Source organism: Poecilia mexicana, unplaced genomic scaffold, assembly GCF_051168715.1.
Source record: "Poecilia mexicana isolate PSO_F unplaced genomic scaffold, ASM5116871v1 scaffold_2, whole genome shotgun sequence".
NCBI classification, from domain to species: Eukaryota; Metazoa; Chordata; class Actinopteri; order Cyprinodontiformes; family Poeciliidae; genus Poecilia; species Poecilia mexicana.
The window spans coordinates 52694317-52720322 of NW_028263371.1; the positions used below are offsets into that span (position 1 = coordinate 52694317).

The following is a 26006-nucleotide window of genomic DNA, read 5'->3' on the forward strand; positions in this document are numbered from 1 at the left end:
GCAGCTTCCTGCTTCCTAAGGCGTCTTTCTCTCAGGCTTCGTACAAAAATAAAACTCTCTGACCCTGAACCAAACCCGGTTTAAAGGAGTTTCACTAAGGGAGAAAAAATCCTCCCCAAAACCTTCGTTATCAGATTTGATTCTTCCCAGTAATTAATCCAGTTTGTTTCTTTTCCCATAACTTTCTCTTCTCAAACCCTGAACAGTTATCACTACAACATCTCTACTGAATAATTTCATAACCATAAATTGTTGGAACAATCTTATCATTTCATAAATGCTTCAACAATCACCTTACAGATCCTTTAACCTCACAGTTATCAAGTTTCATAAAATCCATGTAAACTTTCAAATGACTTGAGGTTGAAGACATTTGACCTTTTTCTACACAAATGGAAAAGGCTGAACAAAAACAGCAAAAACTTTGCAGTAAATGAAATACTTGTTATAAAAGTCTGTTGTTTTAGAACTATTTTGGCATTCATAAGTCAAATCTACATAAGTTTTGTAGAAAAATAGCTGTTTTCTTTTCAACTATAAACATCATCTATGTTACACTGCAAAACATTTGGAAGTGATTTAACTTGGAAAATGAAAGCTCATCTGCTGCTTTGAAAACGTGATTCAAGTCAACAAGAAACATTTATTGGTTTTAACTTAGAAATTAAAAGTTTATGAAGTTGATTCAACAAAAGACAAGATGTCCAAACATTGTTTTTTTAGTTAATTTATCCTGATTGTGAGTTTTAGCTTCAATTTAATTAAACAATGACTTCACAACATGCAACAAAAACTTTTCTCTATTACTTCACTCACATTATCAAGTCAAAATAACGACTTATTTACTTCAGAATAATTTAAACTCCTGTTTCAAAATGAATGAACTTCATTTCTGACCTGGTAATTTTTTTTATTAAACTTCACAATGATTTCTACTCAAACATTCAGTGAGAACCAGGACATTGTCTTCAGGCTTTAAAATAAACATTTTCCTTTCCAACATAAAGTCAGATCAATGTAACACGTCCATCTCACTCAGAGCAACACAGGAAACAAAACTAAGCATTCTGGGAAATAGTTCCCACTTTTGTCTTTTTCTTCATTCAGTTTTTAAACTCACTCAAAAACTGGTTTATTCAACTCTTGGATTTTAGACTAAAGAGTCAACACAACTTATCACTCTAAGTTTATCTTTAACTCACATTTAAGTTCAAAATCTAAAACTCATTAAATTCATTTAATTCAAAAGTAAGAGATGGTAGATGCAACTAAATGCAGCTCAAACGTTTTACAGAATCTTAGTTTGCAAACTTCTACATGTCTTAAATAATATTTCTCATCAGATTTTTTCACATGATGACAATCACAATGTCCACTTTACTTTACGCAACATAAATCCACAAGCATTTTGGTAAATCTGTTACATCAAAGAGTTTAAACCTGAAATTGCTCTTTATACTAAATGCTAATAAAATCATCATTCATCTCCTTTCAGTGCCACACATAACATAATCCAATAGCATTTTGAGAGATTGCTCAAAAATTAATTTGTTCTGAGCACGACTGTATTTTAGTTTGCTAACCCTGTGATCCTTTTTAAAGATGCAGCTCATGAAGAGGGAGTTCATGTGTTTTTCTTTTTCTTTATGCAAATTCCTTGTTCAAAATAAAAGGCTCACAACTCAAAATCTGCCCAAGGTAACATCAAATTTACACAACCTTCCTGGTTTGATGAATTTGATAAATTAATCTTTATAAAGGAATCTTTATATAGTTAATCTTTATATAAAGGAAAAATTACTGGACTTTAGATAGTTTGAGGCTCCTGTTCAGACTCTCAGTTGGGATTTTATTTGTTTCTTTTCTCATTTCAGTCCCTTGTAGTTTTTCTAGTTATGTTTATGCTGGTTATTTCTTCCTCTAGGTATAGTTATTTATTTAGTGTCAGAGTCTACTTCTGCCCTTCTTAGTGCTTCTGGTCATTCTAGTGTGAGAATTATGTGTGTTTTCTTTTATCAATTCAGTCTCATGTCTGTCAGTTACTTCATAGTTTCTCCTTGTCTCACTAGTTTTATGTTTCTTCAGAGTTAGAATAATTTTCTGCTTCCCTGTTTTCTCTCTCTCCATCCTCTCCATCCTCTCCATCCTCTCCATCCTCTCCATCCTCACTCCTCTCCTCACCCCCACAATCAGTTACATCATCAGGTCTATTCTTCACTCTTTCTACCTCACAGCTGATCAACTCCTCATTTCCTGTCACCAATCATCAATCCTTCACCAAATGCTCGGCTTTTGGTCACAAGCCTTTTGTCCTTTCTTGTTAAAACATTATATTTGTTTTGTATTCTTATTAATACATAAATGAAGTGTTTTATAGATTAGTATGTTTCAGCTTAATTTGTTCATATAAATTCATATTAACAGCAGAGTTAGAGCACCAAAAGATCACAACATTTTAACACTGAAGTTAGTCTCAGTTGTTGTCTGAATCTCTGTCACAGTGTCATCAATCACTAAAGTTTAATCAAGAAAAATCCAAGTTTTTACTGTTTTGTCGACACACCATAACATTAAAATTTAAACAAAGTCTTGCTGATATTATTGGCATTTCTAATTTAAATTCTCACTCCTGTTTCTATGAATGAACTTAATTACTCAATTTTCAGTTGTTGCAAAGTTTAGTTTAAGTATTTATGTTGTTAATAATACATTCATATATTTTTGTATTTATGTTGTTAATAATACATTCATATATTTTTATGTTATTCATAATTTGTCTTCCTATGATGTTGAGATCTTAAAAACCTTTTTATCAATGTTCAGTTTGCCTTATTCTACATCTACACTGAGTTAATTCTTTAAACTCTTTTTCTTTACCAAAGCCTTTACAATGTTTTTGATTATACTTTTATGTTTATGATCTAATTTGCTTCCTTCTGTAACAAGTTTGGAAAATCTGTCCCAGCATTCCTTAGTTTGTCCCATGTTCACCAGAACCTCCAGGACTGGAGGAGGTCCGACCTTTTCTCTGAGCCTCGGCTCGACTCTGCACAGCTTCAAACTCTGTCAGCTCCGACATCCAGTCCCGGGGGATTCTGGGTGTCTGACTCAGACATGAACATTTAAAATATTAGAAAACTTCATTATGAAAAAACCTCACTAAAACAGAATCGCTCCACAGACAGTTTGTGCACAAACATCACTCATAAGTTTTAATAAGTCTTACTTCAGGTGAAACCCTGAGTCAATCAAGAACAAAATGCATTTTGATTATTATTTTATCAAGAAATTAACCAAAGAATAGGAGCAATGACTCCCCTCACTAGTCCAGGGAAGTGAAAAAAGATGAAAGTTCATCACTTTTAATATCCACCAGCCTCTAACAGAGATGGAGAAAAAGAGAGAATCCCAGAGATGAGAAGTTTTAGTTTTTTCACATCTCTGATATTTGCACCTGCAGACTGAGACCTGATGGTTCAAACCCAGTTCAGAAATATATATAGATAGATAGATAGATAGATAGATAGATAGATAGATAGATAGATAGATAGATAGATAGATAGATAGATAGATAGAAATAAAACAAAGTTTAACATAATAGGTTTTACCACTGGGTCTCTATAAATATAGATATTAATTAATATCTCTTTCATTTCAGTCTAATAGGTTTTGTCTTTTTTCCCACTGCTGATCTTTATTCAACATTAATCTGACAGGAAGTGGGGAAAGACAAGCAGCAAAGGTAGTGAGGACTCAGACTCATGTTCATATCGAGGTCTTTAACCTGCCTAGGGGGCGCCACTGCGCCAGGTGACGCCATTAGTTTAATAGTTTCTGAACAGAAAAGCAGAACTTATACCTAAGGTGTCATAAGAAAAAATCCATAGGAATCATACGAAACGTGAACATATGCCCAAAATCCAAAAATGTCCCATGTAAAAAAAAATAATCTTGATTTATAAAACCATTTTAATGCACACTTCAGAGCAATTTCCCCTTATAAATCACAGCTGCACCTCCATGTTTCCATAAGGTTCCTCCTCAGGTTCTGCTCTCTACTCTCCCATATTCAGTCATAAAGGTCAATGCAAATTATCTCATGAATAATAAAGTTTATTAACGGATTCAGACGATTGTGTGAAAATCTGTTCCTCTGTCAGGAGCGTCACTGCAGCCAGAGAAGCAGATCTGATCATTTTCACAGCTTCTGACTGATTTCTTGGTAAAATAACTCATATAATCATGTCCAGGTTGTAACTTTCACTTTTATTGGCAGCTGCTGTTAAAAAACAACAAAAACAAAATAGTAGAATAAATAAATAAATGAGGATTTCTTACAGTTTTGTGTTGTTTTTTTAATCTGTCTTTTCCCAACTTTCACCACTTGAGCTTGATAAATAAAAGTTAGTCACAAATTATTTAAATTAAAATTGAACTGTAAAGCCATTTACAACTGTTAAAATTAAATAAGCACAGAATCTACATCTGATTAGTTTTTTAACCAGTAAAATCTGTTATTTCATCTTTAAATCAAACTATTGTTCAGCTCATTAAAGGAATAAGTTTCTGCTTGAACTGACTTTAAGACTGCAGCAGTTCATCATGAGTAGATTTGATAAACTATCCTGGTATGAACACAAACTAACAGACTGAAACCTGTTGACAGGACATCTGGGGGAGGGGAATCTTCACAGCCAACAGGAAGAGGATGTCGACCCAGAAGGTTTTTACAGAAGTTCTGAGGTTCCTGAAGGACGATGCTCTGAAAACCATCAGATCTCATCCAGAAGGAGGAGAGTTCACAGCGTCTGACTTCACCTGGGTGATGACTGTTCCTAAAAGCTTGACGGATTTTCGTAAACAGTTCATGATAAAATCTGCAGTTCAGGTAACATCATGTTTTTAGAGTCATCATCTCTAAATGTTCATCAGAATCAGACTTCTGGTTTCTCCTCCAGGCTGGTCTTGTAACAGACGCCACTAAAGACAAACTGATGTTTGTTCTGGAGTCAGAAGCAGCTTTGACCTGGTGTTTGAAGCTTCAACCTGATGGTTTCATCACACAGAACCACAGCAGAGACTCACAGGATCAACCTGCAGGAGCAGCAGAACCTGGTACCAGCTGTAACGGTACTGAGTGGATCTGTAACGTCTGGCAGACAAACATTAACAGGTTTTAGTCTGTTTGTAGGATATGTGTGATATATGAATGGATTCTCTATGAGCTGTTTGGACTAATTGAATTGAAGGAAGTCATGTAAAAGTATTTGATTATTGAGAATAGGGACAAAATGGGTTTAAATTTCCCCATTTTTTTTATTATTCCTCAAGCTTATGTATTCAAATATGACAAATAATGTTTAGGAAATGTAAAGATGCTAAGGTGCAGGCTCCCAGTTGCAACATTTATTTTGAAAATTAAATTTTTAATGGACCTGATCCAGAACTTTGTCATCACCATCTGACAAATATAAATATAAAATTATTTTAATGACTCTATTAGTGATATTTTTACTAAGACAAATGCTTCTCAAGAAACAAATAAAATATTTAAAACAAACAACAAAAAGTCCATCTGATGGAGTTGATACAGAACTGAAGGTGACAAACTAGTGAGTAAAAATAAAAACTTGATACATGTGAAGAAATGCAATTTATGTAAAATACATTAAAATGAATTAATTGCAGATTTAAGTGAGATTTGACAACAATTTCACTGAAAGAGACACAAAAACTGATGGAGTTGACAAAAAGCCAAACTACCTCAATTTATATGATGTTATTCTGAAGGAGGTCATATTGTAGCTCATCAGGTCCATGAAATCTTTACATTTTACCAAAATTAAGCTTTTATTTCACAAAATGTCATCAAAGTTTTGTAAATTGTTAGTTATTGTGTTGACACATCATGGTTGTGACGAGCAGCTTAGGAATAAAAGAAGAAAAAACTAAAGAATAACATAAGCTAACCAGAGCTAACTAGCCTCTTAGCAAAGGAAGAGAAAGGAAGAGGTCATGGGGTCGTCAGAGGTTCTGGTGCCCTGACAGGTCACCAGCTGGAGATGGGCACTATGACCTCCTGACCCCACTAGGGACAAGGATGAACAGAAAATGGATGGATGGATATTTTGTGTATATTTTCTTAAAATGTTGTTCTTTATCCATAGGACCTGTTTGGTCCTCAAGAATCACTGTTTTACATTTTTGTTCATAAATGTTTCACCACATCTTTTACCAACCTAACAAATTCTAATTTCCTCCTTCATCTAATAACTGATTGTTTTCACCTCGGCCCAGAATCTGGGAATAAATCTTTTAAATCACTGAGGGGGAAATTTGCTTCACTCTTTATTGCTGAATAATTTTAATTCAGCCACAATGGAGAGTTTTCCAGTATTAGTTCATGTTTGAGACGATGTCTCAGCATCTTGATGATGATTTTATTTTAACCAATCAGAGGCAGACTTCCTGGTTTCCTTCCGTTTTTCTTGAGTCCATCAAATTTTCTTATAAATCTTGGATATCAGACCTTTTGTAGACCGAGTCTTTATGAAACCAGAGTTTCTGGTCTTAAACTCTCCCATGAAGGTCAGTTTTACCAAGTGTCTCTCTCTCTTTTTCTCTCTGTCTCTCTCTCTCTGAGGGAATAGAGCTGGAGACGGGAGTGTCGGTGTGAGTGGATTTTTGAGGCGGGGCTGGCCGCGATGATGCCTGGGCGGGCCGGGGCTGGCCACGATGATGCCAGGGCTGGGCGCGATGATGCCTGGGCGGGCCGGGGCTGGCCACGATGATGCCAGAGCTGGGCGCGATGATGCCGGGGCGGGCCGGGGCTGGCCACCATGAAGCCAGGGCTGGGCGCGATGATGCCTGGGCGGGCCGGCGGGTGATTCTCACGAACCCAGTCATTTGAATGTCTAAGAAGATTTTAAAGTCATACTCATGAAAATTAAAAATAATTCACTTTTATTTGAACAATCATCATTTCTAATATTTGGCACAGTTAATTGTTAGTTACCAAAATATTTTTTAAAATGTTTTTTAACTAATTTTAGAGTCAGAAATTCATTACCGTAATGCGTCCACAGTAAAAAAAAATGCTTTCACCTCAATTTATCATTGTAATTATTCGAGCTGGTTTATAAAAAAATACTACCAACTTGTGTAAAATAATGTAAACTAGCTCAATATTGTAATATCTAATGATTTCCTATTAAATAATAAAATATATTTTAATAAAAGTGAGTGTCCAGAGGTGCAAAACTCATTACCGTAGCACCTTGTTCGAAGTCCTGTTAAATTTATAGAATTTTTTAAAATTGAGTTATTTTGACCCATAATGTACCACAAAGAAGAGAAGACAAAATATGGCTAAAAAATAAGATTGTTTGACATATTTTGATTATGATAATTGTTATGTTTCTCCTTGCATACGCCTATTCGCACACCATAGGCGATCATTACCGTAATGTGCATTACCTCATGTGCTTAAAAAGTAAATGATTAGATATTTTTCTGTAGAGAAGATATCAGGGAATTTGTATTGTAGGTGAAAAAATTTTAGCTGACTCACCATGGCATGCTACCATTTTAAGCTATCTCATGCGATTGTCACTCATTACCGTAATGCACAACTTTCATTACCGCGTAATTTTAGACCTGTTGCGGTAATGAAAAACAAGATTACGGTGATGAACAGTGTCTTTTTGAAATAAAAAAATAGATAAATACATAGTGCATTTAAACTTTAATGCTCCTTCTTATTGTTTTTTTTTTACACAATTACAGCAGTTTTTTATTTACTTCCTACTTATGAAAAATGGTTATACTATTTTATGGCAACAAATATTAATTACCTAATGTGAAGGGAAAAAGGAAGTAGTGCTGGATATCAATTAAAATTTCCAAAAATGCTTAGATTCAGAGGGACCCATTTCAGCTCATGATCCAATTTGATGGTTTTTCGATTCAGTTAAGGATATTCCACTATCAAAATTTTACTTGGAAGGTGAATGAGTGAAAGAAGATGTATACTGGGGGCAGTTCTCCTGGACTGGCAGCCCAGGGGGGTGGTCCACCTACAGAGTATGCTCCAACTACAGAGGGTTCTTAGGCCTCCCTGGTAATGTCTATTCTGTGGTTCTGGATTAGTCGAATCTAAGCTTCAGGAAGAGCAGTGTGGGTTTTGTCTTGGTCGTGAAACACTAGACCAGCTCTACACCCTCAGCAGGTCCTGGAGGGTCCGTGGAAGTTCGCCCAATCAATCTACATGCGTATTGTGAACTTGGAAAAGGTGTTCGACCGTGTCCTTCAGGGAGCCCTGTAGGGGCTGACAGTAAGTCGGGCTGGTTTCCGGTGAGAGTTGGACTCCGCCAAGGCTGCCCTTTGTCATCGATTCTGTTCATTACTTTCATGGACAGAATTTCTAAACGCAGCCAAGATGTGGACAGGGTCCGTTTTGGTGGCCTTCGCATCTCTGCTTTTTGCAGATGATGTGGTCCTGTTGGCTTCATCAGGTCATGATCTACAGGTTTAGTTCCCAGTATATCTGTAGTCATGGATGGGAAAATGGAGTGAGAAATTGACAGGTGGATTGGTGCAGCGTCCACAGTGAAGCATATACTGCTTTTCATTGTAAGCAGTAATGGCTTTCCATTATGGTTCAGCAATATGCAACATTTTCTCAGTTGCACTGGTCTGCCCTGGTGAAGAGAGAGCTGAGTCAAAAGACAAAGCTCTCAATTTACAGGCCAATCTACAACCCTTCCCTCATTTATGGACATGAGATTTGGGTCATCACCAAAAGAACAAGATCACAGCTACAAGAGGCTAAAATGTTTTTTCTCTGAGCTCTCCTGTAGAGACAAGGTGAGGAGCTTGGTCATCTGGGAGGGACTCAGAGTAGAGCCACTGCTCCTCCACATTGAGAGGAGCCAGTTGAGGTGGCTTGGGCATCTGGTGAGGATGCCCGAGCCACCTCAATAAATAAATCACCCTTACATAAAAATAAATGAATAAAAATAAAAAAAAACACCCAGTGAAGGACATAGCCTATTATCCAGGTCTGTGTAATATCGATTTTTGCGATATATATCAATATTTTCTTTCCTAGAAAAAATCGATATAGTAATGCAAGTATTGCAACATCCAACTGTCATCTTGTTCACTCATTGCTTGCTTCGCCGGGAGAGTGATTAGGTCATCAGGCTTAGAGTGATTCCTTCAGATGTTAAGTGTCAAGGTTAAAAAGGTATCAAACTATTCAGAGCAGGTACTTGGTGCACTTTATTTACTTCACAAATGCATGTAAGCTACAGTTTGTACTGTTTCAATTAAAAGAAACATGTCTTCTCACCACTTCTTTGATTCATTTTGTCCAGCTGTTGACTTTAAGTCTGTGTCCATGTCCAACTAGAGCCAGGTATTGTGTAGTTGGTGCTTTTAATCAGTTTTCAGTTAAATTAATTCAATCCAACTCTAAGTCACAAAATGTCACCAAAATCACTCTGTCCCTCTAAAATCTTTCAGAAAATTGCAAAAGTGTATTGAATTGTATTCTTTGCTGAATATCGCAATATATATGGTATCGTGAGCAGAATATCGTGTATTGTATTGTGTCGTGAGATTATTGAATCACTACAGCCCTACTATTCCTGAGGATTGATGAATTCGTCCAATTGCCCAACCTTACATTAGCAGAGATGAAAAAAAGTCAGTTGTGGGTTTGTTTCCATGGCTCAACGTTGGTAGAGCCATGGAAAGAGCCGTTGGTACATTTGCAGATGTATGTTTTGTTACATGCCATTTTATTATTTATGTGTAGTTAAATGTTAGTGTAATTATAAAGTGTTCATTACCGAAGCATTCTTATTCATTACCGACATACGTTTTTTCATTACCGCTATGCTCATTTTATGATAATTTATTTAGATTAGATAAAAGAATTACATAAACTGTTTAATTCCTCAATGAAATGGTCAGACTCTTTTATATTATGGTTGTGTTGTTTTTTCAATTTAATGATTTAACACAAAATTAGAACAAAAATAGATTTTAAAATTGTATTCATGTTACGGTAATGAAATAATTGTTTACATTAAAATAATAAATTTTGTTATTAATGACTATTCTTTGTTGGTACCTTCTCCTTTGTGGACACTGAAGTCCATGGTGTCCAAAAAAAGTGGAAAAATGTTTTTGTGGTTTCATATTTCTTCATCAAAATTGTGTTACGGTAATGAATTTATTTCTTCAAAGTCAGACTAAAATGTCTAAAAATACCTTTAAAAATATGCATAGAGGTTATAATTTTACATTGAAAGATAAAATTAGATTCTATTTTATAAAGAAGGTGTGTTTTTGTGTGCATACAATGCATTTTTATTTTTGTTGTAAGTTGTACCATGTTCGTGAGAATCACCCCGGCGCTGGCCGCGATGATGCCAGGGCTGGGTGCGATGATGCTGGGGCAGGCCGGGAAACCGCCGGGGCGGGCCGCCATGATGCCTGTGCGCCGCCGGGGTGGGCTGGGGCGCCGCCGGAGTGTGCCGCGATGATGCCGGGGCGCTGCCGGGGCTGGCCGCGATGATGCCGGGGCTGGGCACGATGATGCCTGGGTGGGCTGGGGCTGGCCGCGATGATGCCGGGGCAGGCCGGGATGATGACGGGGCGGGCCGTGGCGCCGCCGGGGCTGGCCGCGATGATGCCGGGGCTGGCCGCGATGATGCCGGGGCTGGCCGCGATGATGCTGGGGCTGGGCGCGATGATGCCTGGGCGGGCCGGGGCGCCGCCGGGGCTGGCCGCGATGATGCCAGGGTTGGGCACGATGATGCCTGGGTGGGCTGGGGCTGGCCGCGATGATGCCGGGGCAGGCCGGGATGATGACGGGGCGGGCCGTGGCGCCGCCGGGGCTGGCCGCGATGATGCCGGGGCTGGCCGCGATGATGCCGGGGCTGGGCGCGATGATGCCGGGGCTGGCCGCGATGATGCTGGGGCTGGGCGCGATGATGCCTGGGCGGGCCGGGGCGCCGCCGGGGCTGGCCGCGATGATGCCGGGGCTGGGCACGATGATGCCTGGGTGGGCTGGGGCTGGCCGCGATGATGCCGGGGCAGGCCGGGATGATGACGGGGCGGGCCGTGGCGCCGCCGGGGCTGGCCGCGATGATGCTGGGGCTGGGCGCGATGATGCTGGGGCTGGGCGCGATGATGCCTGGGCGGGCCGGGGCTGGCCACGATGATGCCGGGGCTGGGCGCGATGATGCCGGGGCAGGCCGGGGCACCGCCGGGGCGGGCCGCGATGATGCCGGGGCTGGGCGCGATGATGCCTGGGCGGGCCGGGGCTGGCCATGATGATGCCAGGGCTGGGCGCGATGATGCCGGGGCGGGCCGCAATGATGCCTGGGCGGGCCGGGCTGCGGCCGGGGCTGGGCGCGATGATGCCTGGGCGGGCCGGGGCGCCGCCGGGGCTGGCCGCGATGATGCCGGGGCTGGGCACGATGATGCCTGGGCGGGCCGGGGCTGGCCGCGATGATGCCGGGGCTGGCCGCGATGATGCCGGGGCGGGCCGGCGCTGGCCGCGATGATGCCAGGGCTGGGCGCGATAATGCTGGGGCAGGCCGGGAAACCGCCGGGGCGGGCCGCCATGATGCCTGTGCGCCGCCGGGGTGGGCTGGGGCGCCGCCGGAGTGTGCCGCGATGATGCCGGGGCGCTGCCGGGGCTGGCCGCGATGATGCCTGGGCGGGCCGGGGCTGGCCACGATGAAGCCAGGGCTGGGCGCGATGATGCCTGGGCGGGCCGGGGCTGGCCACGATGATGCCAGGGCTGGGCGCGATGATGCCTGGGCGGGCCGGGGCTGGCCACGATGAAGCCAGGGCTGGCCGCGATGATGCCGGGGCGGGCCGCGATGATGCCTGGACGGGCCGGGGCGCCGCCGGGGCTGTCCGCGATGATGCCGGGGCTGGGCGCGATGATGCCTGGGCGGGCCGGGGCTGGCCATGATGATGCCAGGGCTGGGCGCGATGATGCCTGGGCAGGCCGGGGCACCGCCGGGGCGGGCCGCGATGATGCTGGGGCTGGGCGCGATGATGCCGGGGCGGGCCGGCGCTGGCCGCGATGATGCCGGGGCTGGGCGCGATGATGCCTGGGCGGGCCGGGGCTGGCCATGATGATGCCAGGGCTGGGCGCGATGATGCCGGGGCAGGCCGGGGCGCCGCCGGGGCCGGCCGCGATGATGCCGGTGCGCCGCCGGGGTGGGCTGGGGCGCCGCCGGAGTGTGCCGCGATGATGCCGGGGCGCTGCCGGGGCTGGCCGCGATGATGCCGGGGCTGGGCACGATGATGCCTGGGTGGGCTGGGGCTGGCCGCGATGATGCCGGGGCAGGCCGGGATGATGACGGGGCGGGCCGTGGCGCCGCCGGGGCTGGCCGCGATGAAGCCAGGGCTGGGCGCGATGATGCCTGGGCGGGCCGGGGCTGGCCACGATGAAGCCAGGGCTGGGCGCGATGATGCCTGGGCGGGCCGGGGCTGGCCACGATGATGCCAGGGCTGGGCGCGATGATGCCTGGGCGGGCCGGGGCTGGCCACGATGAAGCCAGGGCTGGCCGCGATGATGCCGGGGCGGGCCGCGATGATGCCTGGGCGGGCCGGGGCGCCGCCGGGGCTGTCCGCGATGATGCCGGGGCTGGGCGCGATGATGCCTGGGCGGGCCGGGGCTGGCCATGATGATGCCAGGGCTGGGCGCGATGATGCCTGGGCAGGCCGGGGCACCGCCGGGGCGGGCCGCGATGATGCTGGGGCTGGGCGCGATGATGCCGGGGCGGGCCGGCGCTGGCCGCGATGATGCCGGGGCTGGGCGCGATGATGCCTGGGCGGGCCGGGGCTGGCCATGATGATGCCAGGGCTGGGCGCGATGATGCCGGGGCAGGCCGGGGCGCCGCCGGGGCCGGCCGCGATGATGCCGGTGCGCCGCCGGGGTGGGCTGGGGCGCCGCCGGAGTGTGCCGCGATGATGCCGGGGCGCTGCCGGGGCTGGCCGCGATGATGCCGGGGCTGGGCACGATGATGCCTGGGTGGGCTGGGGCTGGCCGCGATGATGCCGGGGCAGGCCGGGATGATGACGGGGCGGGCCGTGGCGCCGCCGGGGCTGGCCGCGATGAAGCCAGGGCTGGGCGCGATGATGCCTGGGCGGGCCGGGGCTGGCCACGATGAAGCCAGAGCTGGGCGCGATGATGCCGGGGCGGGCCGGGGCTGGCCACCATGAAGCCAGGGCTGGGCGCGATGATGCCTGGGTGGGCCGGGGCGCCGCCGGGGCGGGCCGCCATGATGCCGGTGCGCCGCCGGGGTGGGCTGGGGCGCCGCCGGGGCGAGCCGCGATGATGCTGGGGCTGGGCGCAATGATGCCGGGGCGGGCCGGCGCTGGCCGCGATGATGCCAGGGCTGGGCGCGATGATGCCGGGGCAGGCCGGGGCACCGCCGGGGCGGGCCGCGATGATGCCGGGGCTGGGCGCGATGATGCCTGGGCGGGCCGGGGCTGGCCATGATGATGCCAGGGCTGGGCGCGATGATGCCTGGGCAGGCCGGGGCACCGCCGGGGCGGGCCGCGATGATGCTGGGGCTGGGCGCGATGATGCCGGGGCGGGCCGGCGCTGGCCGCGATGATGCCGGGGCTGGGCGCGATGATGCCTGGGCGGGCCGGGGCTGGCCATGATGATGCCAGGGCTGGGCGCGATGATGCCGGGGCTGGCCGCGATGATGCCGGGGCTGGCCGGGTCGCCGCCGGGGCTGGCCGGTACACCGCCGGGGCTGGCCGCGATGATGCCGGGGCTGGCCGCGATGATGCCGGGGCGGGCCGGGGCTGGCCGCGATGATGCCGGGGCGGGCCGCGATTATGCCGGGGCAGGCCGGGAAACCGCCGGGGCGGGCCGCCATGATGCCGGTGCGCCGCCGGGGTGGGCTGGGGCGCCGCCGGAGTGTGCCGCGATGATGCCGGGGCGCTGCCGGGGCTGGCCGCGATGATGCCGGGGCTGGGCACGATGATGCCTGGGTGGGCTGGGGCTGGCCGCGATGATGCCGGGGCAGGCCGGGATGATGACGGGGCGGGCCGTGGCGCCGCCGGGGCTGGCCGCGATGATGCCGGGGCTGGCCGCGATGATGCCGGGGCTGGCCGCGATGATGCTGGGGCTGGGCGTGATGATGCCGGGCCAGGCCGGGCACCGCCGGGGCGGGCCGCCATGATGCCGGTGCGCCGCCGGGGCTGGCCGCGATGATGCCGGGGCTGGCCGCAATGATGACGGGGCTGGGCACGATGATGCCTGGGCGGGCCGGGTCTGGCCGCCATGATGCCGGGGCAGGCCGGGACTGGTCGCGATGATGCCGGGGCAGGCCGGGGCGCTGCCGGGGCTGGCCGGGTCGCCGCCGGGGCTGGCCGGTACACCGCCGGGGCTGGCCGCGATGATGCCGGGGCTGGCCGCGATGATGCCGGGGCGGGCCGGGGCTGGCCGCGATGATGCCGGGGCGGGCCGCGATTATGCCGGGGCAGGCCGGGAAACCGCCGGGGCGGGCCGCCATGATGCCGGTGCGCCGCCGGGGTGGGCTGGGGCGCCGCCGGAGTGTGCCGCGATGATGCCGGGGCGCTGCCGGGGCTGGCCGCGATGATGCCGGGGCTGGGCACGATGATGCCTGGGTGGGCTGGGGCTGGCCGCGATGATGCCGGGGCAGGCCGGGATGATGACGGGGCGGGCCGTGGCGCCGCCGGGGCTGGCCGCGATGATGCCGGGGCTGGCCGCGATGATGCCGGGGCTGGCCGCGATGATGCTGGGGCTGGGCGTGATGATGCCGGGGCAGGCCGGGCACCGCCGGGGCGGGCCGCCATGATGCCGGTGCGCCGCCGGGGCTGGCCGCGATGATGCCGGGGCTGGCCGCAATGATGACGGGGCTGGGCACGATGATGCCTGGGCGGGCCGGGTCTGGCCGCCATGATGCCGGGGCAGGCCGGGACTGGTCGCGATGATGCCGGGGCAGGCCGGGGCGCTGCCGGGGCTGGCCGGGTCGCCGCCGGGGCTGGCCGGTACACCGCCGGGGCTGGCCGCGATGATGCCGGGGCTGGCCGCGATGATGCCGGGGCGGGCCGGGGCTGGCCGCGATGATGCCGGGGCGGGCCGCGATTATGCCGGGGCAGGCCGGGAAACCGCCGGGGCGGGCCGCCATGATGCCGGTGCGCCGCCGGGGTGGGCTGGGGCGCCGCCGGAGTGTGCCGCGATGATGCCGGGGCGCTGCCGGGGCTGGCCGCGATGATGCCGGGGCTGGGCACGATGATGCCTGGGTGGGCTGGGGCTGGCCGCGATGATGCCGGGGCAGGCCGGGATGATGACGGGGCGGGCCGTGGCGCCGCCGGGGCTGGCCGCGATGATGCCGGGGCTGGCCGCGATGATGCCGGGGCTGGCCGCGATGATGCTGGGGCTGGGCGTGATGATGCCGGGGCAGGCCGGGCACCGCCGGGGCGGGCCGCCATGATGCCGGTGCGCCGCCGGGGCTGGCCGCGATGATGCCGGGGCTGGCCGCAATGATGACGGGGCTGGGCACGATGATGCCTGGGCGGGCCGGGTCTGGCCGCCATGATGCCGGGGCAGGCCGGGACTGGTCGCGATGATGCCGGGGCAGGCCGGGGCGCTGCCGGGGCTGGCCGGGTCGCCGCCGGGGCTGGCCGGTACACCGCCGGGGCTGGCCGCGATGATGCCGGGGCTGGCCGCGATGATGCCGGGGCGGGCCGGGGCTGGCCGCGATGATGCCGGGGCGGGCCGCGATTATGCCGGGGCTGGCCGCGATGATGCCGGGGCGGGCTTCGATTATGCCGGGGCGGGCCGGGACGCCGCCGGGGCTGGCCGCGATGATGCCGGGGCGGGCCGGGGCTGGCCGCAACGATGCCGGGGCTGGCCGCGATGATGACGGGGCTGGGCACGATGATGCCTGGGCGGGCCGGGGCTGGCCGGGGCTGGCCGGCATGATGCCGGGGCCCCACCGCCGCTGGTGGCCTCGCGGTAGTCGGTGCGGGTCTTGATGCTACTGGAGCCGGGATCCTGGTGATCCTGGTGATCCTTCTATTGTAACTGTAGAGGAACAGCCTGAGGAGCGATCCTCTATAAGTTGTGGTCGCTTTAATGAAGTTGTTACCACTGATGGTGAGATGATACATGATCAATCTGTCGATAGTTTTGATGCAGATTCAGAGGAAAAAAGATCTGAAGAAATTTTTTGTGAAAACCTTTGTGAAGATGAAAGCATGCTTGATGACGATTTGCTGAAACTCTCAGAAAAGGAAAAGTTCTGAACCTGCTAACAGCAGCACTAAAGCTCTCAGAGCTCAGAGAGCAAACAAAGCAGGAGAGCAGCTTGGAGTCTGATAGTAGCTTTTCTTTTAGCCAAGATCAGCAGAATCTGTATCCTCCTGCTGCAATTAAGAAGTTTTTGCAAAAAACTAAAGGACTCAGGATGATTAAAATTGAAGAATATTTTCCAGATCTAAAATGGTTTGTTGAATCCTCTCGGGTTTTAACAAAGAAAACTGGACATTTTGTTGATGACGTGTTAACAGATCAGGAAATATATCGCTTAAAGAAACTGATTTTGAAAGTCAGACACTCACTGCTGATGAAGATGAGGACATTTAGAGACATTTTTTACATGTCTCTGTGTCTTTTCTTTTGTTTCTTCATTTCAATGTGTGACTTTAAAATAGGCACCTTAAATCTAAATGGTGCCAGAAATGAAGAAAAGAGGGCTGAGTTTTTAAGACTCATGGCTCTAAAGAACATTGATATAATGTTACTTCAGGAGACACAGCACTGCTGATAATGAGTGTGATTGGAAGAAGGAGTGCGGAGGGGAGGTCTTTTTTAGCCACAAGTCCAGTTGCAGTGGCGGTGTTGGGATTGTGTTTTCTAGTAATTTTTTCCTGTTTCTTGTGAAGCAGAGGAAATAATTGAAGGTCACTTATTAAAAGTTAAAGCCAAATATGAAAATGTGAATATAGTTTTTCTTAATGTGCACCAACTAAAGGGGTTGATAGAATGGTATTATTGATACTTTAGGTGACATTGTAAATGACTGTAGTGATAATAGTGATTATTTGTTTTTGTGTGGAGATTTTAATTGCACTGAGAATCCGTTACTTGATAGGAACCACTTAGAACCTCATGCTGAATCCTCTCGGAGGCTCAGGCAGCTGACTGCGACCTCTGACCTTTCAGATGTGTGGAGAGATTTCAACAGGAATCAGAGACAGTATACATGGAGTCATTCTAAAGATAATCTTTTATCCTTGTCAAGACTGGATCGTATATATGCTTTTAAACATAATTTGAATATATTTAAAAATTGTTAAATAATTCCTGTTGGTTTTTCTGATCACTGTCTGGTTTGTTGCTCTGTGTTTATTAAAAATGTCCGTATACAGAGTGTCTATTGGCATTTTAATACCGCTCTTTTGAATGATACAGCTTTTAGAAAAGCTTTTGAATATTTCTGGGTCAGTCATAAACAATCTAAATCAGATTTTTCTTGTATCCAACAGTGGTGGGATTATGGTAAATGTCAAATTAAGCAGTTGTGTCAACAGTTCACTCGCAATATCACTAGAGACATAACCAGATCTATGAGGGACTTGGAGACTCAGGTAGTAGAGCTGCAGGGTTTGGCGGCGTCTACAGGAAACCGAGGGTTTTTAACTTCCCTCAAAGATAAAAAGGCCGTTCTGGCCAACCTGTTGGGCACAGCAGCCAAAGGAGCCTTGGTCAGATCACGCTTCCTAAGTGTATCGGAGATGGATGCCCCGTCTCACTTTTTCTTTGGACTAGAAAAAAAGAATGGGCAAAGGAAGATTGTTCACTCCCTAAAGACTGACTGTGGTTCTACCATCTCAGGTTCTTCTGAGATCAGGAAGTTTGCTGTCAGTTTCTACAAAGATCTTTTTAAGAGTGAACATTTGGAGAATCCGGATGTGAGCGATGGTTTCTACGAAGGACTTCCTCAGGTGGATGCTGAAGCCGATCGAAAGCTGGAGGCTCAACTCGCGCTGCAGGAACTGCATACTGCCTTGATGAGCCTAAAGAGTGGTAGATCCCCTGGCATGGACGGTCTTCCTGTTGATTTTTACAAGTCCTTCTGGTCTGTGATCGGAGAAGACTTGTTGGAGGTGATCACAGATGGCCTGCAGAGAGGTCGGCTGCCTCTGAGCTGCAGGCGGGCAGTCGTTACTCTGCTTCCAAAGAAAGGAGATTTACAGGATCTAAGGAACTGGCGACCAGTCTCTTTGCTCTGCACGGACTACAAGATCTTTTCCAAAGTTCTGGCTATCAGACTCAGAGAAGTGATGTCTTCAGTCATTTACGGGGACCAGACGTACTGTGTGCCTGGCAGGCTGATAAGTGACAATGTCACTTTAATCAGAGATGTTTTGGAAATCTCCAGCTCATTGGGCTTAGATATTGGTCTGATTTCTATAGACCAAGAAAAAGCTTTTGACCGGGTTGAACACCGATATTTGTGGCAAACCTTGACTGCTTTTGGTTTCAGCCCTGGTTTCATAGCTATGATCCAGGTTTTGTATCGTGACATTGCGAGTGTACTTAAAATAAATGGAGGCTTAAGTGCTCCATTCAATGTTTTAAGAGGAGTGAGGCAAGGCTGTTCTTTGTCAGGGATGCTTTATTCCTTGGCATTTGAACCTTTGCTTCATAAGCTGAGGAAAGATTTGTGTGGTGTTTCTATTCCTGGGTGTAATGTCTCCTTAAAGTTGTCAGCTTATGCTGATGATCTAATGGTTTTTGTAAACGAGCAGGAAGATATCGATGTTTTGGTCAACACTGTTTTTCTTTTTGGCTGCATTTCTCCTGCTAAAATAAACTGGAGAAAGAGTGAGGCTATCGCTGTTGGGAGTCGGCTGGGGGATCAACTCAGTCTGCCTGGAGGCCTAGTGTGGAGAAAAGGTGGGCTCAAGTATTTAGGGGTCTTTTTAGGTAGTGAAATTTTTGTGCAAAAAAATTGGGAAAATGTTTTAGATAATGTTAAGGGTCGACTTTTGAACTGGAAATGGATTTTACCTAAAATGTCATATAGAGGAAGAGTTCTTGTTATTAATAATTTAGTTTCTTCCGTCATGTGGCACCGGCTGATGTGTGTTGATCCTCCAGTTTCTCTTTTATCAAATGTTCAAAGGGCACTAGTGGATTTTTTTGGGGATAAACTTCATTGGATTCCTCAAAGTATTCTCTTTCTGCTGAGAGAAGAAGGTGGACAAGGCCTGGTCCATCTGGCCAGCAGAGGCGCTGCTTTTCGTTTTCAGTTCATTCAGAGATGCTCACAGGACCCACAGACCTTGTGTGGAGGAGAATATCAGGCTGCATTCTTCAGAGATTTGGCGGCATGGGTCTGGATCTGCCTGTCTTTCTGATGGACTCCAGCAGAATGAACTCCTCTCTTCTTCCAGGTTTTTATAAGAGCGTTTTCTCTGTGTGGACTTTGCTGAGGAAGGAGAGGCAGCAGCAGGCTGAGTCTCTGTACTGGCTGCTCCAGGAACCGGTTCTGTTCGGGAGTTTGTTGGATTGCCCTGTGTGGGGAACAACAACCTGGTCCAAACTCCTCCACACTGCAAAAGTTTATTGTCTTGGGAGGGTGGTAGAGATGACTGGACCTCGACTGGATGATCCTGTGGAACTCGCTGCTTGTTTGGGAATAGAATCTGTTAGAGTTGTTGGTCGGCTTTTGAGCTACTGGAAACACAAGTTAAGTGAACATCAATGTTCCCTTTTGACTGATTATTATGAAGGTTCTGTGTTACCAAATCATCTGGACCCTTTTCCATCCATCAGACTGTTTCCTGGGATCAAGAACTGCTCTGGTCCTTTACTGGATTCGGTGGACAGTAAAGGAATCTCCCTAGAAGGAGCTTCTGGGAAAATGATCTATAGGCTGTTTGTAAAAACTCTTAATCAGAACAAACTGAATGGACGCAGTGACACAGTGTGGAGATCTCATATCTCCTTAACACCTGAAATCAAGCCTGAATGGAAATCGTTGTATAAGCCTCCTCTACCGAACAAACATGCAGATTTACAGTGGAGAATCCTTCATGGTATTGTAGCTGTTCACTCATTTGTTTCTGCTATTAATCCTGCTGTCCATGTTGTGAACAGAGGGAAACAGTGTTTCATTGTTTTCTAGACTGTATTCGTCTGTCAGCTCTTTTTGTGCTTTTGAGAATTATTTTCAACAGATATGGTGAAGTTTTCACTAAACAGGTTTTATATGTGGTGTTAAATTTACACGCCAAAGAAAGACCAAATGTCAGTTGATAAACTTTTTGATAGGACAGGCTAAAATGTACATAAGCAGAAAGAGGAAAGTGGAGGAAGAGTTGAATATTAATGTGGTTTCTTCATTTGTTAACCTAGTGAAGTCTAGGCTATTGCTTGAATTTAATTTTTATAAATCAGTTTCAGTTTTAGATACCTTTTGTCACACTTGGAGTTATGGGGAAGTAATTTGTAGTGTGGTAGAAGGAGAACTTATTTTTGGAAGGGTGTTAATGTAATGCTGTGTGTGGTGTATGTTTTGTTTTTTCTGTTTGTTTTTTTCACTGTTACATAGTTTGTGATACTATGTCGATTATTTATTGAAAAATAAATGAGCTATTAAAATCTCTCTCTCTCTCTCTCTCTCTCTCTCTCTCTCTCTTTCTCTCTGTCTTTACTAAATCATCCTCTGTTTTTGGTTTTCCATAAACCAGAATGAAGCTCAGGTTTTTTCAGCTGTGGCTTTGACCTTTGACCTCTGATCATCTGCTGTTGTTTAAATTGTGTTATACAAATAAATTTGACATGAACTCTGACCTTTACTGAGGCCTGCAGAGCTTTAGATGTGTTTCCTGGTTTCTTCTGTAACTTCCTGTTTGAGTCGTTGATGTTGGAGTCATTTTGGTTGGTCAGTCTCTCCTGGGAAGCTTCACCACTGTTGTTATTCTCTATTTGTAGATAATAACTTTCACTTTGTTCACTCAGGTTAGAAATTATTCTAACTTTATTTAATTTCACTTTTTAATCCAAAGAGTATTTTTGGATTAGAACTTTTACACTGATGTCAGTGACCTGGTTTCTCATCTGTTCTTAACGTTAGAATAAACCTTGACATCGCCTACTTCATGTTGTCAGACAGGTTCTGTTTACCTGATTTCTTGATTCTGACAGTAATCAGATCTGGGTTTAGTGCTGAAATTGAATTTTAAAAATGTTGCTGAATGGTTAATATGGATTTAGTCTGAAACATGAAGCTGGATAAACTGATGATTTGATCAGAAACCAAAAGCAGCAGCAGTCAGGTTTTCTAGATAAACTGATGATTTGATCAGAAACCAAAAGCAGCAGCAGTCAGGTTTTCTAGATAAACTGATGATTTGATCAGAAAACCAAAAGCAGCAGCAGTCAGGTTTTCTAGATAAACTGATGGATGTTCTCTCATTTAAAGCATCAACCTGATTATTGGTTTGTTAAAATACATTTAAGGCTCTAACTCTGAATGTCTTCATGTAAAACCAGCAGAGCTGTTGTTTCTGAGGATCCATCATTGTAATTAAACATGACTGTAAACCAATCAGAATAATTGATACATCATTAAAGGAGAACCAGACTTTTTTATAATGAGGTCATGATAACATTAGAAGATTCCTGAAGATCAACCTGAAGTTCTGAATATTTAATTTTCTATGACATTGTCTTCTCCTTCACTATCTGACCATTTTCAGAGAAATTTATCTTTATTTCTGAACTCTGATCAGAAAAATCCTGAAGTTAAAATGTACATCAGTGATGATCAATAACCTTGTTATAAAAATACCAAAGATAATCATTTGACAGACAGAAACTATTTTATCTCCAAAGAGTCTTTAGTTGAAAACTTTCCATCTAGATGATCAGTTGAAGGATGACGGATCATTCAGGTCTAAAGACTTTCAGATTCTGTTCATCTGCTGGTGACATCAGGTAATAATTTCTTCTGAAAGTCAGAAATCGTGTTGATCCAGAATATTTCAAGAGATAAAACGTTTTATTTCTCAGAGGGAAACTGGCAACAAATTACCTTTGGAAACATTTGCAATATATTGTATATTTTTAATTTCATATTTAACATTTATTTCTACTCACTTATGCAATGTTACTGTTTCAATTTGTTCTTTATGAGTTTAATATACTATAACAAAATAAATCACCTTTTTATGAATCCATCAATTTATGAAGATTTAAGGTGTTAAAACTTAACCACAGGATGAGCCATCAGTCTTTTAGCCATCAATCAGGATTTAAAACTTTCAGTTTTATTTTCTGTTAGCAGCATCTTAACTGCAGCGTCTTAACTGCAGCAGCAGCATCTTAACTGCAGCATCTTACCTGCAGCAGCAGCATCTTAACTGCAGCATCTTAGCTGCAGCATCTTAACTGCAGCTGCAGCATCTTAACTGCAGCATCTTAACTGCAGCATCTTAGCTGCAGCATCTTAACTGCAGCATCCAGCTCCATCTCCTCCTCCTCCTCTAACTTCTACCTGCAGCTCTGCAGAGCGACACGCTGTGACCAAGTCCTTCCTCCTGCTGACCTCTGAGTTTCTCAGGCAGCTGCTGCTTGGAGGAAAACCTCACTGTCACCTCTCAGCTTCTAAGTTTAAGGAAATAAATCAACATTCAGGTTGTTTAGTTTCAGTTATTTAGAAATAAAAATGTTAATTGTGTCAGATGTCCCATAACCACAGACTTTGAAATCACCAGAGGATCTGCAAACATGATGCAAATAAATCAAAATCTCAATATGAAGAAATTAATATTCTGATGAAATAAAATGATCTTTAAAACATTTAACTACATACAGACACATTCAATTAATTAGAACATTATAGAAAAGTTTAAAGTTTTATTTAAGATTATAATATCAAATCAGACCCAGAAAACAACATTTTTAATATATAAATTTTTTATATAACTTTGTATAACTTTGCTTAAAAAGTCTTTTTAATATCTAACTTAGTGTTTTTATTTTCAAAAGGTTCTAATATGAAAAATTAGTCTTATCAGAACTCATAATCTGATCAAATATGATGATATAATTTAAAGTTGGTTTTTCAGCATTTTTCTTTTTATAAATCATTTTAAAGCTGATACATCATGAAGACACGCCCACTTTACTCTAAACACCTCAGACCTTCATCATCACAGTGACATCACTTCCTCTAACAGTGACTCCTTCATCATCATTTCTACTCAGATTTCTGTTAAAGTCTCTCTGTCCATTGTTATTATTTTCTTTCTATGATCGGTCTGAGGAGCTTTGACTCTGGATCATCACTGATCTGGAAATTTCTTCTCCAGAGATTTCCAGCATCACCATGGCAACAGACGGAGGATAAATGAACTAAAAACCTGAATCTACCTGTAAAAACATTGATCACTGTTCATAGAGCAGCTCAGTAAGGTTTCTGTGTTTCTACAGATCCAGCAGGAGGTCAGGAGGTCGTACAGTTTACTGTGGAACCAGAAGAAACCAAAGTCCTGCTGGAGACCCAAAGAGACGGGAAACGGTACCTTGTTGTCGACTGTGGAGGTAAAAGTTACTCACCGTTATTAAAGGTTTAAAGACGAGTTTTAAAAACATTTTTATTCACAGTAAACATGTTGAAGTGATGTTGTGTTGCCCGGTGGATCAGCTGGTTTCTCTGCTGCCTTGCAGCAAGAAGGTTCTGGGTTTGAATCCCAGTCTGGGGTCTTTCTGCATGGAGTCTCCATGTTCTCCCTGTTCATGCCTGGTTTCTCTCTGGGTACTCCGACTTCCTCCTACAGTCCAGAAACATGACTGTTGGGTTAACTGGTCTCTGTTTGTCCCCCACAACTCTGTGGGGACAATTGGATAAATGATGGATGAATTAATCTCTTTGATTAATGTTTGTAGAATGTGAGTTAAAATGTGTGATAAGTTGTTTCCTGAAATTTTTCTATTAATATATTTTATTCTCTTCCTTATTGTCAACAGATAGACATATTCACTTCACTGTTCATGAAGTCCTGAAAGGAGGAGACATGAAGCTGCATCAGACCTTTGAAATATGGCTGGGAGAAAGATACGTGGACAATGAATTCAAACAGTTCCTTAGAGAAATCTTCTCTAATGGAGTCTGGAATGAATACGAGAAAAAATTCCCCAATGAGGTTCAGAAGATGATGTATGATTTTATTCATCTCAAATGTTTGGATGAAGATGTTCAGATCCGTTGCCCAGGTAACCTGGTCATGTTGGCTCAGAAACAGAAACAGATTGAAACGTTCTTTGATTCAGTGGAAGGAGCTTCCTGGGATGATGGATCTATCAGGATCTCCAGAGAGAAACTGAAAACTTTTTATGATGAGAGTCTGCAGAGAATCACAGAGAAACTCAGAGAAATATTAGACAAAAATCTCAACATTGGGTTTATTGTGTTAGTGGGAGGATTGGCTGAGAGCCAGATTCTACGTCAGCACATCACTGATCAGTTTGGACGTCAGTATAAAGTCCTGTGTCCTCTTAGACCCCAGGAAGCGATTCTGAAAGGAGCCGTAGAGCTGGGGAGAAACCCAGAGATGGTGGAGCCTCAGAGGAAACGTCCAGCTTGGTTCAGATGTTGGTCATGAGATTTTTGTTCTTAATAATTCAGACAATCTGCATAGTTTTCTTGTGCTTGTTTGTGATTGAGTAACTTTTTCCATGTTCCATTTTTTCCTGTTTTTTACCAGAAACCAATAAATCAGTTCTACAGACTTCAGTTTGTAAACTGAATTAAAAATAAAAGTTAATTTGATTTAACCTGGTTCTCCTTCCTCCCTTCTGTTTGTTCTGGTTCTGATTCTTCATTTTGAGTCATTTGATTTCTGATTGCAGGATTAATTTAAACCTGAACGTTAAGCACCAAAATGTAGGTGTTAATATTTAAAAAATCCTGTAAGTTTAATTGTTTTATTGTGATGTTTACACAATGAAAGCTTTAGAAAACTAATATTTGCTCTTAAGTTTTAGCTTTAATTAATTAATAAACCATCTGAAGAAGTTTCAGGTGGCTTATTGTTCATGTCCTATTTTTATATAGTTTATTAAAATCACATTTATTAAAATATCCAAGTAATATTTTTGAATAATTAGTTTTCTTATGGGTTTAATTAGTGTGTAATCTTTGGTCATTAACATTATTTCAGAGAAAAAACAGATAAAAATACATAAACCACAGATGAAAACATTGTTTTATTTTTAATTCTTATTCCACTCAACATTTCCTGCAGGCAGCAGCTGCAGTAACACATTTAATCACTAGATGGCGCACTGAAACTGACCTTGGTTTAAGTTTCGCCACATTTAATGACGTCAGAGCCGCTAGAAGTTGAGTCTGAACAGAGACCTTCATCATGGTCTGAGCTCCTCCTCTTCCTCCTGTGACAGACAGAGGAGATCTGAGAGGAGCAGCAGGAGGAAGAGAGTGAGGAAGAGGAGGAGTCCTGCTGCTGAATGAACGGCTTGTTGGAGTTCATGGATTAGATCAGGTTTCTCCAGTTAGCTGAGATTGAAGATGCTCTCTGTGTATTAATAATAACTCCTGTATCCAGAATATAAGATTTTAATCTGTTTTTCACATAATACATGATTTCAATTGGATTTTTCATGGTAAAACTGATCCTCGTGTTAAATATTGTCTCTTATTGATGTTTTTATTTTTCCGTTACTTTGAGTTAAAATCACAGTAAAAACAAACTGGATTTTTATGAAGTCTGGATTACATAATAATGTGGTAAAATCTTGTCTGATCACACAATGATATTATTTTCCTATCAGATTATGGCCTCCTCATTAATATCTGTTCAGAGATGTTCCTCAGGAATCAAAAACAGGATCTGTTGTTCTGTAACTTTAGTACCATCTTTCACCACCAGAGGGAGCTGTCGAAAAGGAAATAAGC

The 26006-nt window shown here is 45.8% G+C and overlaps 1 protein-coding gene across 1 annotated transcript; it reads left to right on the forward strand.

The window, feature by feature from the left end:
- Window positions 1–4672: 4672 nt before the first annotated feature.
- On the forward strand, window positions 4673–24865 carry LOC148160931 (heat shock 70 kDa protein 12A-like). Its single transcript, XM_088002863.1, has 4 exons — window positions 4673–4888; window positions 4959–5130; window positions 23522–23632; window positions 24059–24865. The coding sequence occupies exons 1-4, from the start codon at window positions 4709–4711 to the stop codon at window positions 24691–24693; spliced, it is 1098 nt and encodes a 365-aa protein (XP_087858989.1). The 5' UTR covers window positions 4673–4708; the 3' UTR covers window positions 24694–24865.
- The last annotated feature ends 1141 nt before the right edge of the window (window positions 24866–26006 follow it).

Bases quoted from the DNA above. Each gene is read 5' to 3' on its own strand.
- LOC148160931 (XM_088002863.1), top strand. From the start codon at position 4,709: ATGTCGACCCAGAAGGTTTTTACAGAAGTTCTGAGGTTCCTGAAGGAC. The intron at 4,889-4,958 runs GTAACATCATGT...TTTCTCCTCCAG, and splicing joins TGATAAAATCTGCAGTTCAG to GCTGGTCTTGTAACAGACGC. The intron at 23,633-24,058 runs GTAAAAGTTACT...TATTGTCAACAG, and splicing joins CCTTGTTGTCGACTGTGGAG to ATAGACATATTCACTTCACT.